General features: G+C 39.6%; 1 protein-coding gene across 1 annotated transcript in view; it reads left to right on the top strand.

Annotated features, from left to right (window-relative positions):
* Positions 1 to 17611, top strand: part of CUBN (cubilin (intrinsic factor-cobalamin receptor)) — a gene marked incomplete at both ends in the record, with an annotated part of 99156 nt that overhangs the window by 32408 nt on the left and 49137 nt on the right. The window contains 5 exons of the mRNA XM_010132079.1: positions 1654 to 1840; positions 4536 to 4696; positions 5211 to 5392; positions 5986 to 6142; positions 8621 to 8808. Of these exons, the coding sequence (XP_010130381.1) occupies positions 1654 to 1840; positions 4536 to 4696; positions 5211 to 5392; positions 5986 to 6142; positions 8621 to 8808 (875 nt within the window). The remainder of the gene's footprint in view (positions 1 to 1653; positions 1841 to 4535; positions 4697 to 5210; positions 5393 to 5985; positions 6143 to 8620; positions 8809 to 17611) is intronic.

The following is a 17611-nucleotide window of genomic DNA, read 5'->3' as shown; positions in this document are numbered from 1 at the left end:
AGAAAAAAAAATCCCCCCCCCCCCCCCCAAAAAAAAATAAAACCCCAAAAACCACCACCAAAAAGGAAAAAAGAAAAATCCCATTAAAATAGACACCATTAAAAGCAAAAGTTTTAGTAGTTAGAATGGATAGAGAAAAACTATGGAAATGACCAACCTTACGCACGGAGGGTCTGAACTGTAATTTCATCCCTTCCCCCTAAATTATTATGTATATTGAAGTGTTAAGCACTCATTTCTTATATTTGCAACCTGCAGGACTCAAAATGGGAATGGAAGTCCAGAATGAACCTCCAGAGTCATCAAATCCAGCCCAGAACTTTATGTCTCTCTACACCCTCTTCTTTTTCTTTTTTTTTTTCCCTGAAAGCTAAATAATGTGATCCCCTTCTTAATTAAATTATCAAACTGTATCTCTAAAAACAGTGGATTTTTTCCCCCTTTCTGTATCTGTTATTCTGGTTGGATGATTGCTCTAGAAACTCACTTCCTGATAGAAACTTTCTCCTAATTTCTGTGTATCCATGTTCACGGACAGTTTTTAACTTCAGAGTTATCTGAACGCTGTCATTGAGAGTGTGTTCTATTTTTCTTTTCTTCATGCTTCTTTATGTTTATCTCTTTCTTTTTTCCCTGCACTTGCTAAGCTAAACAAGTTAAGCTGTTCCAGTGTCTCTTGTCTGCTAATCTGCTAATTTCCTCCTATCTCCTCAACCTCTGTCTTACTTGTTTGCATTTGCATTGACCATGGTTATCAACATTTGTCCAGGTGACATGTGCAGTGGCATCAAGATTCCGTGTTTCAACTGGAAACACCTGCCACAGATCAGATTTCTTCTTGCCCTTTTTGTAGCCAGATCACAAACCTTATTCAGATTATGATCAACAAATACATGACAATTGTTTTCTCCAAAATAAGTCTCATGTACCATTGTACAGCAGAGGTTTTTATTCCTAGTCCTTATGTCTGTGCTTTCAAAAGATCTTTTTAATTATTGCTTGGGTTCTAGCTCAACATTAGTCCACACAATTTCCTGCTGTACAGCTCATAATACCAAGATGCTTCTACAATGCTCACAGAATAATTGACGTAGCTGATGTTAGTATGAGACCTAAAGTAAAAGTGCTTTGTCCTCAAAAGTTAAGGATTATACGGTTTTCCAACTGATTGTCACTTATGGCCTGGAAAATGGAAAAAGCAATTTAGGTATAAAATCCCCATCTCTCAGGTATGATCGTGGGGAATGCCTGAGAACAATATAGCATCTCCTCTTAGCTAGAGGCTGCATTCAATTTCCATCACTACAGCTTTTCAGAAATTCAGGAATCCTGCCTTTTGTGTTGATCAAGACATCCCTTTCTCTTTTTCTCTGCTTACCTGGGTTTTAGATCAAAGCCAACTTAGGCAGCTGAAACTACTCTTACATTAACTATTTATTACAGACCCAGTGTTCTGGTAAAAGTTGAACAAATCAACTCAATAGAAATCCCATGAAAAAGCTGGATTGTTTACAGTGATGACACTCAGCAGTGAGATGTCCAGGAAGAGTTATAATGCACAGGAATACAGGATGTTTGCTTCTCTGTCTTTTGGAAGTAGAAAATTAGCATACATATTAAATTAATTCATACCTGTTTCTTTTCTTTCTAAAGTGTGCTCACACAACTACAGTGGTGAAACTGGTGTGCTAACATCTCCAAACTATCCCAATAACTACCCTGTCCAGATGGAGTGCATATACACCATCACAGTGGGAATGAACAGACAGATTGTGCTGCACTTCACCAACTTCACTTTGGACGGCAATAGACGCTGTACAGAGGATTACATAGAAATCAGGCAAGCCTAATTATTTCTCTTGTCCTTATTAGTGATAACCATGAAAGGTTGCCAATTCCACTTAGGCAAGTTTAGAATCTGTGGTTTTAACTACGCACCTGTGCTGTCAGTGTGGAAAAAGGACTTATCAGAGAACTTCAAAGGCTACCTTTTCCTCTGCTTGACATGCTCCATTGCTGGGTTTACCATTGGTAAATTCCAGTTCTCAGAGCAAGTGGAGCATGCTGACTGCATTCCAATGCACTTCATTCTGGTTGTATTCCTTAGTGCAGAAACATAGAGTTTCATTGCCTGTTTTGAGACATATTCTTCATAATATCTGAAAAGCCGTGGCAGACAGGCAAAGTCCCTGGTGATTGGAAAAAGGGAAACATTGCACCTGTTTTTAAAAGGGATAGAAAGGAGGACATTGGGAACTACTGACCTGTCAGCCTCACCTCTGCACCTGGGAAGATCATGGAACAGACTGTTCTAGAAGCTATGCTAAGGCACAGGGAGGACAGGGAGGTGAGTTGAGTCAGCCAGCATGGCTTCAGCAAGGGCAAGTCCTGCCTGACCAGCCTAGAGGCCTTCTATGATGAAGTGAGTACATCAGTGGACAGGGGAAGAGCTGTGGATGTCATCTATCTGGACTTCTGTAAGGCCTTTGACACAGTCCCCCACAACATCCTTCTCTCTAAACTGGAGAGGTAGGGATTTGGTGGTATCGTGATTTGAACCAACTCAAACTATTCTGTGATTCTATGATTCTATATTGTGTTTTACATTTACCATAGCTATTCTATGATGCAGCACTAGGAACAGGTGCTTAATCGGCAATATATGTGTATACTGGCATCACCATTAATACTGGGATATCAGTGTGGTGATATCTAGTAACTTCTACAGGACAGAGACAAGTTGAAGAAAGTAATATTTGCAGGAAGGTTTGCTGCATGCTTATAGTACAGCTGTGCCAAGTACATGTCCCTTCTGCTGTGTTGCTGTGTGGGATTTGCACTTTGCAATGTCAGTGCCTACATGTCCTCATGAGCCACCTCTGTAGACAAACCATGTCTGCAGAACTCCAGTATGTTTTTTCAATCTGAGCATGCCGTGAGTTTCCATGACCTCAATGAGTACCATGATAAAACTCATTCTGAACATTATACCAGATACTCTGTATGGGTTATTCCTCAGTAAGTACTTCCTTATTTTTTAGAACCAAACGAGAAGTTGCTTGCTGAAGTTGCAGCATAGAGATTCTGAATTCATGCTCAATTAGCTGATTGTTTTCAGCTGTATGTACAAACTGGAGAAAGTTATGAGAAACTGAAAGGCTTTTTCAATATTTCCTAAGTAAAGTGTTTAATTTTTTTCATTTTAAAACAATGTGAGATGAAATTTAATCTAACATTTAACACCTTAGTTTGGGGTAGACCTGAATTATTACAGGGGTTGATCTTTCTCGCCTTGAGAACTGAAAACATTAATTTATTGCATGAATCTAACTCTGTTGTACTGTGACAAGCTTGGCAGCATTAAACAGATTTTAAAATACAGTCAGAACATTGCTAAGTTCAACTCAGCACATTGCTGCTGTCATAACTGAATTTCCAGAACGTCTCATCAAACCAGATACCTAGCTACCCCATTTAATGGTAGGTCTTAGATGAGGTGCCACTCTGGTTACTTGTCCTGAGGTGTCATTTGATAAATTGCATTCAGTCAACTAAGAAAATTGTTCATCTGACCACAGCTACAGAGGCCAAGATGCAAGTGAGGCGAAGTTCTGTCTCAAGTCAACTGCCGGAACTTGAGACAGCAGCAAGGAGTTTAGGCTGGGAGGATGACAGAGTGGCAAGGTCTAACTAGAAATTTCTCTCAAAAGAAGGTATATACCTGTGAGCATGTAATTGAAAGTATTACTGTCCACTTAAAAAGCATCATATCAAGATCATACCCATATGTAGATATAAATATATTTATTATCGTCCTAATGGCCTGTAGGGTATTTGTAATCTGAGAGTGCTTAAAGAGAAGGTTAGAAAGCAATTAGTAAGCAGGTCGTCACAAGTTTTTTTATTCCCATGAGATATGTGCAGTTAGCAAAACCGAATGTTAGATGTGCATCCTGATTACATTATTAGAAAATATAGCTGGAAATATTACTTAATTTAAAAATAAAAAATAAGTGGCTGTAGAAACAATTCTGAAGGCTATTTCAAAACGTGCATCATATCGGTTCTGAGAAAGGGGTTCCTATTTGTGTGATGGCAAATATTCATGTTTTTTGAAACAGGTCAGCTCATCTGGTTTTGTGCCAGACTAAACATTGAGAAGTGAGCAAACTATTATTTCTTCAAATTAGAAGATTACCTTTGGATACACCAATGATTGCTACCTTGTAGAATACAGAGAAGGTCCTGCAGCATCAAGTCTACCTGAGACAATTCTTGAGTCTGTCCTTTTATTGGCAGACTCTGGACAGGCTGCTGATATGAGAATGGACATACCCAGCTAGCAGGTTCTTGTGGAAGGACTTCTTACTGCAAGTGGCAGGATTCCTACAGTATTTGGTAGCTGTATTGCTGTAGAAGATGAAGAGCCAGGATTAGTTTTTCCCAGGCCTGAAAGAATCCCAAGATTTTTTATTTGTTAATGTTTCACATGATTTGCCTCTTTGACGCAAGGTTTTCCTTGTCTACCATTCTAGAGATGGAGGCTATGAAACTTCTCCTTCTCTTGGAAAATACTGTGGTACAGACCTGCCTCCTGTTATAATTTCTCATGGTAACAAGCTGTGGATAAAGTTTGTAAGTGACATCTTTGGTACAAGAAAGGGATTTTCAGCAGAGTGGGATGGTACATCAGCAGGTAAAATGACTGCATCAAGTATAAAACCATTTTAAACATCTCATTTTTGATCTTCCATTTGTATTTAATTTTGCACCTTTTCCCTCACATCTTTTCTGCTTTTAATCTGCTAATTACAGAGCAACATAAATTCATGTTATTAAGATCAAGTATACAACTTTCTTGATCCTTGGGCTTTATTTTTCTCCTGAGGGAAGGATATACTATACCCTAGATATAATGTAGCATCAGATTTCTCATATGTTTAGCAAAGCAGTAACCAAGAATTTAATAGAGAGGTTTCTATTTGAAAATTAACTATCAGAAGTACTCTTCAAATTACATAGTTAATATTTCTAGGTGCTATGGGCTCTCTTCTGCTTACAGCACTGTTGGCTAAATGCAGATTTTTGGGGCATAACTGAAGATGTTCAGGGCATATGAAGAAGGTCAGTAGTGTGAATCTCACACATTATGTCTAATTCTTTACTATTCTAGGTGTTAAATGTTGTTTTGGTTTCTTTGCCATTTTCAGGATGTGGTGGAACTTTGACAACAGCTTCTGGTATCTTCATGTCTCCCAACTACCCTATGCCATATTACCACAATTCAGAATGCTACTGGTTGCTCAGAGGAAGCCGAGGAACCCCATTCGAAATCCAGTTTGAAGAGTTTCATTTAGAGAATCACCCAAACTGCAACTTGGATTACCTTGCGGTATGTACCCTGTGACACCTTGCTCCACAGGAGGCAGCTGAGTATGATGAGTACACAGGTAAGGAAAGACACACGGCCCTGGTCTGCAAATGTTCACATAGGAAAGCTCTATGCTGACATGTTACCTTCTTATCTGTAGCTGCTGGTAAGAAAAGCATTTATGTTGAGATAGAAAGGTCACTGAAACAAATCTGTCTATATCTTTTAAATTTGCTGTGTTCTGGACCAAGGCCTTAGTATGCTCTCTTAGTAAATTATAAGGAAAAAGGCACAACAGTGTCAATAATCCTATTCTTAATCCCAAATTTCATATTAATATTGTTGCATAAATTATTTTAATATTTTTAATGGAGTTGAAATGGAGTACAATTTTTCCCTCTTAGTGGGTAAGCCCTTTAAAACCTGCCAGTATTCGGTCATTAGCTTCCTGTTTTTCTACTGATTTGCTTGTTTCTGAAACGCCTGTCAGGCTTCCTCTGAGCAGAAATAAAATTTAACCTGTTGTATACCAAACAGACATTTGTAAGGGGGAAATTACTTGGATATGTAATTTGTATGCCTTTGTAAAGCTTTATTCATTTTTTTCCCCTAAGGTATATGATGGCAACAGCAGTAATGCTAAACAGCTAGGTAAATTTTGTGGGAATCAGATACCACAACCCATCCATTCCAGTGGAGACAGCGTGTATATAAAACTAAGGACAGATGGCCATCAGCAAGGTGGCGGTTTCTTAGCTAAATACAAACAGGGTAAGTAAAAGAAAATGAGAATAACATGTTTCTACAGTTCAGCTTGTTCCTGAAACTGCTTTCTGCACCCATGTTCTTAATTAGTCATGAGCAGAGGTCATTATATAGAGTATATTATTGACCCAGATTCTCTAGTCTGCTACTTTCACAGAACTGAGAGCTAAAAATTATCTGCCCATCTACCCAAGATGGAGATTATCTCCTCCCTAGGAGAAAGCTGTTGAGGTGGCTCTACTTCTATTACCTGCACCAGTGGAACTTACCACTTCAGATTTACTCAGAATAACAAGTGATGAAAATCCATAGCAGCATAGATTGGATTGTTCTTGCCCTTCTGCTCAGTCTCCTGACTTTGTAACAGAGAAGACAGACAAAACAATCTTCCCTGCTCTTCTACCTGCTTGCGAGGCAGGATGTCAATGGATAAGTGAGTTACCCTCACCCATCCTGGATCATTGTGGGTTTTTTAGGATCTTTTAGCTTACCTGGAACCCTTCAAAGTTTCTTTTTCTTTTTTATCTTACGGTAAAGGTCACATTTTTCTTGCAAATATATTTTTTTTTTTTGTAAAATAGTTCTACCACAGAAATATCAGGGTAACAACATTTGGAGAAAAATCCAAGAAGATAGATGACAAATTAATGTTATTTTGTTCCCAGTCATAACCTTGAATATTGTCCCAGTGTTTATTTTTCTCCTTATGTGCTCTACTGTACATGGTTAAATGCACAACGGAAGATATAGAATTTCACCACGTGCAAAATTATTTGCAACTATCTTTGCATACCCTCAATATGACATGCCCAAGTCATAGGGATTGCTGAGATTGCTGTAAGTTTATAGACATGAAGTTGTCCTGGGTTTGAACAACAGTAGATTACAAAACCCCCGAAGCTGCTCATCCACACATGATGCATACAATAATTAGAAGAGTGAGAGAGCTTTGGCTCCCTCATTCCTTAAAGATATCACAGATTCATCTATCACATACTTTTCAGACTGCGAAGTCAAGATGATATATTCCCTCCCTTTCATTAATTGAACAGAAAGAGCATTTTCAAAGCACTCAGCTGAGATAATGTGATCTACATTTTACATTCATATTTAATTCCTGAAGATGCATCAGAGAAAGCTTTCAATGGTTTGCCCAAAAGCTAAAATTATGTAGGAAGTAGTGATATAAAATAAGGATGCTTAGATGCGTATGTATGTATTTACATGTACATGAAAGAAATGTAACGATGAATTGGGAAAACATTGCAAAGACAAACATCGTATCAAGTTAACACTCAAAGGCACCATTGTGTCTGATATGTTTCTAATAATATCCTGATGGCAGGGGGTAGCAGCTTTTACCCATCTTGCGTTCCTCAAAATCCATTTTGTGCTCTTCATCCTGTCCTTTCGAGCAGTTGTATGCTTCAGTATAGCTTTGCAGACAAGCTCCACCTCACCTGACTGACCTTCAGCATTCTGAAGCCCTAAAAACACAAACGTTGCTGCTCTGTAAATCATCTGGAAAGAATAAAAAAAATTTGCAGGAGGTAGGTGTATTATCCCTAGTAACAGACAACAGAAAAGTTTTGCGAGTGAATCTCAGTGATTTCTTCTGTTCAAACACTGCAGATTTGCTGTACAAAACAAACAGCCTGTCCTGCTCCCTGTCTCCTGCCCACTTCTCTGTGCATTATACTAGTCTGCTCCCAACACACGTTGTATACTGTCTCCAGACAAGGGATTTCCCACACTGCTATTTTCTGTCTTTAATGAAAATTGGATGCAGGAAAACGAGATTCACTGACCTAATGCCATAATTGTAATTTCAGTCTTTATCTAGTTTCATTTTCTCTGTGCTTCAGAAAAAGCTCTCATTATTTCAGGTGAGTATCCAGTTCTGTTGGATGGCTAACGAGGAAAATCATGGCTCCTTTTTAAAGCATTTCATGATCACTTCTAGTTCATGGAGCTAGAGAATCCAATACAAGTAGTATGCTTTCTATTTGTTGTTTTAGCCAGATAGTATAGTTTTTCCAGTTTGCTAAAATAAAACACTTTAAGCCATTAGTCAATCTTTGTTAAGGATCCTCCCCAAACTGTTTCAAATGACAGGGCAAATTTCTATTATTTAGAAAGAAATAAATAGAAGAAAACATTTCAGGAATAGCCATGTATTTAGAATAATTAAAAAAAAAACAACCTGCCAGAAATATATGTACTACATATAATGATGAGTCTGCAAGTGTCAGGAAAAAAAAAGATGTAATAGATCTGAAGAATTCAAGTTTGGAAAGTCTGGATTTTGTTTGCAACATATAAAATTCTTTCTTCAGTAGGTAACAATTATCTTTCTGCATGATTAATCTGTGAGTAAAAATATTCCTCACCTTGTAATGCCATCAGTAACTTCAGTTAGTAATTTTTTGAGATTTTGGGTTAATAAGCACTGCACAAATATAATGTTTTATCACTTTTTTCCAGTTTGCCAAGAAGTACTGACTGTTAATCGTAGCCATGGCATATTGGAAAGTTTGAATTATCCAAATAATTACCCATTAAAAGAGCATTGCAACTGGACTATCCAAGCAACAAAGGGGAACACACTCAACTATAGCTTCACAGCTTTTGATATAGAAGATGGATCCAATTGTGACCGTGATTTCTTGAAGGTATGTACCCAGATTCTAGAAACAAGAAAAATCAGGTCTTTACCAATAAAGAAAAACAATAAGGATGCAGAAGAACCAAGGGGAAATTTATCTTATCCAAATGTAGCCATTTAACCTCAAGTGTTAAGTCCAAATGATTTGCCCCTATTTCCTCTGCATTCAGCAGGGAGTGAGGCATTGCCAGAGAGCACTTCATCCTACCTTAAGACAGATGTTTGCAATAGGGAGGATGAATGACTTAGCAGGTGCCTAGATTGGCTACAGAGAGTCTAGCTACCACCTTAGATTAGATGGACCTTTTATTGGTGAAGTGTGAGATGTCATGGTTCCAGCTTCATGTAAAAAAGAAGAAATCCTGAGATATTAGTTAATTGATTGTAGAAAGTCCATGGGCCCCAATTATTTTCCTCTTGGTTTTATTTGAGGAGTGGGGAATGTTCAAAAACTCTAAAATGTGTTATTTCTACATTTTTAAAGACAGGGTTGCTGTGTCTCCTGTTTATATTTGCCGTTTCATGATTAATCTGCTTCTTTAAAGGGGCTGAGAGAAACTGAATTTGCCCACAAACAAAACTAGAAATTTTTAGTCAAAGAAAAACAGTCAATCTAAAGACAAGTACCCTTTATTTTCATTTCTTGAAAAATTTAATTTCTAAGACAACTGTAGAGAGATTTTCTCTCAGTTTTGTACTTCATACTGTGGGAAGTGTAGTCATGATCGCTGCACTACAATGCTGATGTTTGGCTGAACTAATCCATCCATCAGATCTCACCCTTGTACAGGGTACCAGCGCATAGTCCCTATGCTCTACTTAGGTTTTGCACAAGAGGAGTTGAAATTCAGAAAGTATTAGAGAAGACAACTTACAGCCAAGGAGAGGGCTAAGGAATAGCGTCCACATTTCTGGGGTTACTTACTTACCCAGAACGTCCACAACAGACCTGGTGATGGGCTCAGCTGCTCCCTCTAGAAATCCTCCCTTGCTCCCTCTATCTATCTCCTTGATACGCCGGCTTTCATAGCTCAAAATTGGTAGTAAACTGGCAAAAGTGGTGTTCTTCCAGCTTTCTTCTCTTTGTGGCCAGGAATGGAAAGACAGAATAGACATGTGAAGAAAATAAACAAGGGAGTGCTCTATTGAGAACTAACTATTAAACCCTGGTTCATTTTTGTGAGGAGGCTGAAGAGGAAACATTGCAGCTAAGTGGAGAGGCCAGTGCTAGTCTCAAGATGCCTAAGTCCTTGACCCATGAAAAGTAGGAGCCCTGCACACAGTAGCCAACCAGTGAGGAGCAAAGAGACTCTTCTATTGCCAGAAGACACTATTCTAGACGTAAGTCAAGGCTGGTGGAATAGTACCAGAGGCAAGAACCCGATCCAAAGCACTTAAAAGAACAGAAATAGAACACATCAGAGGGAGAGAAGAGACTGGGAGCAGAAGAGTACTTTGCTCTTTGTTTTAACAATTTTTCAGTGCTTCTCATCAAAGGAAATACAGATTGAAAGAGGTATAAAGAGGAAAATGCAAGAGAAAAACAGACCCATGGAAGTGTGTTAAGGAGGGCTTTTTTTGTAATTCATGTGATGTTACTTACAAATCTCTCTCCAAATGCCATTAAGAAATATGAGCTGGAAAAGATGTTCTCATTTGGTTATTGTGTGCTGCACAAATATGTGCCATAGTGTAAAAAAGAGAACAAGGTTGAACCAGCCAGGGAACTGAAGAGTGTTTGCTCCTACGCTGTGTCTTGCGAAAGGGGAACATGTTGGCAAGGCTGTGAGTGCTCTGTGGTGTAGGGGAAAGGGGGAACCCTCTGAAATAAGTGTGCAGTTCATGTTATAAGCAGACTGCAGGTATTTGGGACTTTTCTGTCTGAAACCCATGTGGAGTCTGACGCCACTGCAAATTGGAAAAAAAGTTAATATGAGAAACCCCCAACTCGTAGCTGTTCAGCTAAGATGAATTATTTTTCTGGCAGATGCTAGTTTTGAGATTCTTTTGTTGCAAAGAGGCCTAAAAGGGGAAAGCTCTGACGTCCTGGCTGAGTAGAACACTGGGAAAATAGAGGTATAATCCTGTTTACTGTAGTCCAAGTGGGCGGTGCATGGACCAGAACCCTTCACAGTTTTCTGGGAGGAAATGTGAAGCTGATGCTCAGACGGTTTTCATATTACTGCATGCACAAATTGGAGTGGCCACTAGTGCTGATCAAGTCCTCTTTTTCCCCAGGAGTTTTTAGGTGCCCCTTTCCCCATCTCCTTCTGGGTTTGGTGGCAGCAGCTCTCCTGCCTCAGCCCCTTGCAGCAGACAGCAACACCCTAATTGTCTTAGCTCTGTGGCAGCCCTGACAGTAGCAGCCTGGTCCTCCACGGCAGCTAGCAGATGTCAGGCTTGACAATATTTGCTGCAACTTGCTGGGAGGCTGGGGATAGAAAGGACAGGAGTCATTAGACCGGATTAGGTGGTGATCAGAATTGTAGTGGTAGAGGAAGTAAGGGAAAGTGATATGTGATGAAGAAGGACAAGATTAAATGTTGCAAATGTGTTACGGCAGACAGCTGACCTGCCTGAGCAGAGCACAATCAAGAAAAAGCAGTTGAAAAATAAAACAAAAACCAATAACCAAAAACCAACCAAACAAATAAACCCCCAGAGCTGCTTTTAAAAGTCCGTGGGAGAAACAGTTTTAATGCATGTGGACATATTTTTATGACATTGCAAATGTCTCAAACTAGAACTCTGGGTTTCTTTTAAATCTTTCTGAATTCTAAAGGATAAAATCATGGTGCTTGGTGGGGTGAAGACAGCTAGGCTGGGTAAGCTGCATACCTGAGTACTGATGGACCTGGCCCATTAAACACTGTGGTTTTGGTTCCAGTTTCCATACTAGAAAAGGGCCTGTTCTTCACCTTCATGTTTAATTATTACTTACACTTCTGACCCAAACTCACATGTAGTACACACAGAAGAGCATTTTGCCTCATGGCTAATTCAGTCTGATATACACAGAATATATTAATTTGCTATTTGCTCCCTGGCTTTGTCCACAAATGAGTCAGAAATTAAATAAGAAGAATAGTAACAAAACCAAAAATTTCTACACACAGTTATTCCTAGTTGTCAGTTACCAAAGATGTTACCATCACTTAGAGCAAATAACTGTTTTAAATACAGGACAAGATAAAAAGATAGTCAAATGTCCAAAGAGTACAAGTAAGTGCAAGCACAGTGTGTGCCTGTCCCAGACTGAAATGCAGTCACAGCTATACAATTAGAAGTCAGCCATGTATTGTGTTACCTGTTTTCTTTTCTCCTTTGATCATGGGATGCTTCTTGTGAGCCAGCTCACTCTTTGCAGCAGCTGGCTGTTGTTACTCATGGTGAGCAGCATTCCGTCTCTGCAGGGAGCCTTGAGTGACTCTGACTTGTATTTCAAATTTTGCAGGCAGGGCCTGCATCTCCACCACTTCAGCATGTACAACTATTTATACCTGTGTTAAGAAGGAAGGAAATAGCCCTGTTCTTCTGAATTGGTTGCAATTTTCTGTCCCTGTGTGCCAGAAACTGAGAAGTGGCAGTACGGGAAGGAGGCAAAACTGTAATTTTTTATAATGTTAGTATCTAGCATGAATCTCATATGAGCACTCTCTCAACTCATGGGCAGTTTGCAGTGTTTCGTGGTCAGTCAGAGGATGTTGGCTCATTGCTAGTAATGCTGGAGGATGTGTGACATTTTCGAAGGAGTTTTACAGTGAAGTTTTAAGAATATGAGATTAATTTCTGAGAAAGACATGTACAGAAGTGGCAATGATATGATACAAAGCATACTAAGTAGCAGACTTTTTCCTAGTAATGGTGCACTAACTGTAATTAGCCTGGATGGTCTTTATATTATATTATGTGCTGTGGCTTGGCTTAAAAATGTAACATTAGTCTTTCTAGAGGAGTCATCAGGCTGTAACCAGTGAGATATTGCAGACAATGACGTAGAAATGTCATTCCTTCCTCTACATTCACCAGGTTATTAGCTGAACAAGCATATATTTAACTTCCCATCTATAATGATGAATTATCTCCTTATTTAGTATGACAGAACATAATCTCCACAGAGGCAAACCTATTTCATAAGTAGGGAGAATGTCATGTTACTGCCCTGAAGATCAGAGTCTTGCAGTAGAACAGAAATTTACTCCTATTTTATCCAAGAAAAATATCATTCGAAAACCACTAATCTCTCTGTCCTTCAGTGACAATCTCTCTCCATGTTCTTCTGCTCAGAAAGTACAACAGTCCCTTGAAGTCCAGTCTGTTTAGCATGTTTTCAATAAGTACAGAGTAGACCTTGCGCAGCCTTTTGCAAGATGTCCCCAGCGTGATAAGCAGATAGGAAAATTGTGTCATGCAGCAAGACAAGTTTCAGAGCTCTGTTTGTGTCTCATACTTTTAGTTTGTGCAGCACGTTAGTCTAGTGGCAAGGATGAAATTATCAAAGAACATCTAAGGGGGCAAACCACTGCCTGTTAGAAGAAGTTTTCCTTCTGGTGCAGGGCAGGACAGAGTTCCTTACTGCCATTCTACTTAAGAAGTCCAGACTGTTTCAGCAATTACTCTTGGAGTGGTTAAGATACCAGTGCACCCTTGTACGTGGAATATTATCAAATGAGCACAGTAATTAATACGGCATCTGCTCCTGAGAACTGTTTTGTTTCCTTCTGGTGGTAACAGAATATGTCTTTTTTTTTTTTTTTCTTTTTAAAACCACAGTAGCATTCCAGGGATGTGCCATAATATCCTGTTTCTCCATCTGGGAATACTGCTTTAGATAATTGTTGCTTGCACTCAGCTGGCATCCTCTTTTTTTGTTAGCTTATAGAAAAAGAACGTTTACCCTGATTCTAGTTTTACTTCCTTCTATACTTGTAATTAGTACATATGCTTAAGCTATATTAGATTACATTTTATTTAGAGTGTGTCTTTTTGCAGTGCTGCAGGAATTCTTGAAGCACAGACAATAGCTTTTCTTATGGCCATGCATTGATTTAAAAAATGTCACTGGTAGTACATCACCCTGGGAAAGCAGATATATTAAATACACCCATCCAGGTTCTGCACATGCACATCAAATTTACAGCCTGCTGGCCAGACTGCAATGCTATCCATTAACGTAATAACATGCAAACTGGCAGCACGCCAGCCCATCCCTGAATTTCTTCTGGGGTCTATGGGCCTCCACAAGAAACCCTTCAGTGTAAGACTGTAAGGATAAATGTGACAATTCTTCTTGGTTTTCTGCGGCAGGCCTCACCATTGGTACACAAGGAAATCTTAGCCCTTGCACTGATTTTCAGTGAGAGCTCTGTATACTCAGAGAGTGTTGGGCCAAGAAACTGCCCACTCTAGTCAAGACTGGCTCAGGGCTCAGATTTTTGTTTTCCCAATTGCCCACATTGCCAGAATTGAAGTACACTTTGGCTTTTCTGTTTGAAAAGTTACTTAGAAGCAGATGTACAAATGCACACAACCCTCCCCATCTCTCAAGACAGCTAAATTTTTCAGTGATGGAAGGGTTGTATGGTGCCTACAGAAACCTCAGATGACAAGAAGCACGAGTGAAGCCAGCACAGACTCTGCTCTTGGACTCACAAAATGAGTCAGACCTTCATGGACTCAATGTTTTCCACACCCTGCCAGCTCAGAGCAATGTGACTTTGCTTTCCTCTTCAGGAGAAAGCACTGTACAATGAAGTGACTGTGAAATACTAACATGTGATGGTAGTGTGCACACCCCTTGGTGGGGAAAGGGTGTTTGGGACTCATCTAGTTGCAGATGGATTCTTCTCTCCTCTTTTCTTGTATTTTGAATTTTGCTGGAAAGCCTGGCCAGCACCTGTGAGACTGTCTGTGCAATGAAGCGGCTTCTCCCACTGAGCACAGGCATCACAATATGATACATGATGGCTGGAGAAAGCCCATTTGAATTGTCAAATCTTTTGCTCATCAAAGGGAAGCCCCCAGAAGACTCAGAGAAAACCACACTGGACTTTGAGGAAGGTCTTGTCCCTCCCCTCCCTGTTTTTCTCATGAGCAGTCCATTTTGCTTTCCTGAAAGCTTAAGAGGCAGAAATATTTCCCTTTTCTCCCATCTACATTTGCCAAGACCAAGCTGCAACTCTTCTCAGTTGCCCTAGTTATGCATGATACAAATTTTCTTAACTGGGAGGATTCCCAAGGAGGATCCTGTCCTCTCTGGCCTCTGATGGAGTCAGTGTGATGTCACTTGCACTGTCAGTGCATAAGAGTCAGCAGTGCTGCAAACTGCTCAGACCCCACTGGGCTTTTCAGAGCAGGTTTAACTTCTCCATCCCCTCCAATCCCTGTCTCTTTGTAAGCAGCTTTTCCCATGGCAGCAGATCTCTGCTGAAGAGTAACTTTGGAAGTGTTATTATCCCAAGCTCAAAAGTAGCCGTGCACCCTCTACCATGAGTGGATTCTTGCTGCAGAGGAACCACTTCAATTTCTCAGGCATTGAAGAAAGCAGGCACTCTACCAAAATAGCCACAGCCTCGTGATCAGGCGTGTGTGATCCTACCGCCACAAGGGCAAGGATCCTCAAGTAGCCCCTCAGTCAGCAAAGGCAGAAAAGACAAGTCAGGGAACTGTTTCAATGCTGGTCATGACAGCAAACCTCTGCCTGTACCTGAGGAAGAAGCGTGGGGTGAGGAGCAGGACACTGGTGCAGCCTGTGTTTGCTCCGGGCAATGAAACTGTGATTTGAGGTCAAAGCACCTGTGATGGTTAGCAGAAAGGCAGGCTTTTTGGAAACACTCCTGCACTGGACTGCCTGGCTTTCAGCTCAGCCTGCTCTGTACGGCATGCATGGGTGAGGCTTCAGGACTGCCCCATTGCAGGTTCCTGAGACCTTGTCCATCCAGACAGCATGGCAATTGGGTGGGGGAGCTCTCCTAACACGGGCTTGGGGGATTTAAAATATCATGCTAAACAAACAAGTTTTTGAGCATAGGTCTTGGTGGATGTCTTCTAGACATTCTTTTCTTAAACAGCAGTGGTTTTCTAACTTATAACTAAAACAATTTTAAAATTTTATACAAAGATACACCTTGCGTTTCTTACATTCTTATAATAAATCCAGAGCCTTGCTAAAGAAAATTATTATATTTATATCAATTGCAGAAATAAACCTTTCCTAGAAAGAGAGGAATGAGCAGATTTAACTGTAGTTAGAAATTCTTGTGTTCTTTAAGATAGAAAGTGGTAAAGTAAGAGACAAAAAATTTGTTTTAAAAAATATAACTGCAGTCCAGTGTGGAATTTCACTTTGCTGGAAACTTTCATGGGCCTCTGAGTATATCAGTCTCATAGACTCAAATACAACTCTTACTATTAAAACACTAGACATTTACACATTTCCATTTTTTAGATAAATCCCAGCAAGATTAACCAATGTGCCTATATGTCTAGTGGTGCACACCGTCAAGCACCATTGTACAATGGAATAAAATGGTTAATTAGTGAAAGTGTGTCATTGTGCGGAGACAAGAAAGTTGCCAATGGTGGTCAGAACAAGGAGTTTAATCAAAGGTCATCTAGGGTATGAACTTATTTAAATAATAATTTCAAAACACTATTTAGAACTAGATCTTAAGGAGGGTTTTTTCTAGTGCTAATTGTGAACACTGCATCATGCAAGCACAAGCATAACCTTATTTTGTTCTCCTGTTTGTGCAGAAATATCAAGGCTCCACATAGTAAGTCGCACAAAGTCTTAAGCTGCCTTTGTTTCTACGAACACTCTGTCACTGTGGTGCTAAGCTAGCAAAATGTGCCACGTTTCGAAGCTCTAGTTTGTTGATTTTTCCTCTGGCTGACAGACCTGCAGGTTCTTAAGCTTGCACTCTAATTCTTCTAGAAGGAAATGTATTACTTGAAAATGGATTATTTTTATTTGTGTTAATTCTTGCTTTAACAATTAGTGATGATCTCATTTCAGAGTGCATTCTGTTACTCAAATGATGATTATATTATCTGGGTTTTGCTTCATTTTGGTTTCTGCTAACATATTTGTTGTGATGCCATCTACATTTCCTTTACAAAAAAACCCAAAAAACAAAAAACAAACCCTGTACAGGAAGAGACGCTCGGATAAGTGTAATCTCTGCCTCTAGTATTTGGAACAGTTAAAACAATTCTGTATGAGGTCTCCCACTTCTAAGAGGAAAGGGATACTTGTGTGTGTCAGAATCACTCTTTGAGTCCTAAAAGCTCTGGCAGTGGGTGGGTCACTAGCAGCTATGCTGGCCTGATCCAAGGCGCGACTGCTTTTCCTGAGTTCTGCAAGTACAGCTCAGGGCTGTTGCTGCTTCCTGTAAAAAGACTTTCAGACAGCAAAAACTCTGTTTCAAGACTCAAACTAACAATCGATATAATTACTCATAATTATATAATTATTTGATAGCATCTGGTAATAGAATTATTTTCAGTACAATAAGATCAGAGATGTGAGCGTGCGTAGGATGGATTTTCCCCTCATATGAAACTGAAAATTGAAGACTCCATCCTCTTTGGATCAAGACTATGTGTTATGCCTTACTAATGTGTGTAAGCAGCTTTTTTCCAGAGCAGGTTAGGCTGGTGATTTTGCTTTATAATGACTTTCCAATACCACCAACAAAAAAAAAAAGAAAAAAAGAAAAGCAGAAAAGCCTTTTCACAGAAATGAAGTCCTCCAAGAGAAAATTAAAATTTTCCCTGTAAAAAACCAAAACAAAACACAACCCCCCCCC

Source organism: Buceros rhinoceros, unplaced genomic scaffold (genome assembly GCF_000710305.1).
Source record: "Buceros rhinoceros silvestris isolate BGI_N320 unplaced genomic scaffold, ASM71030v1 scaffold16602, whole genome shotgun sequence".
Lineage (NCBI taxonomy): Eukaryota > Metazoa > Chordata > Aves > Bucerotiformes > Bucerotidae > Buceros > Buceros rhinoceros.
This window is presented reverse-complemented; position numbering and strand designations above follow the sequence as displayed.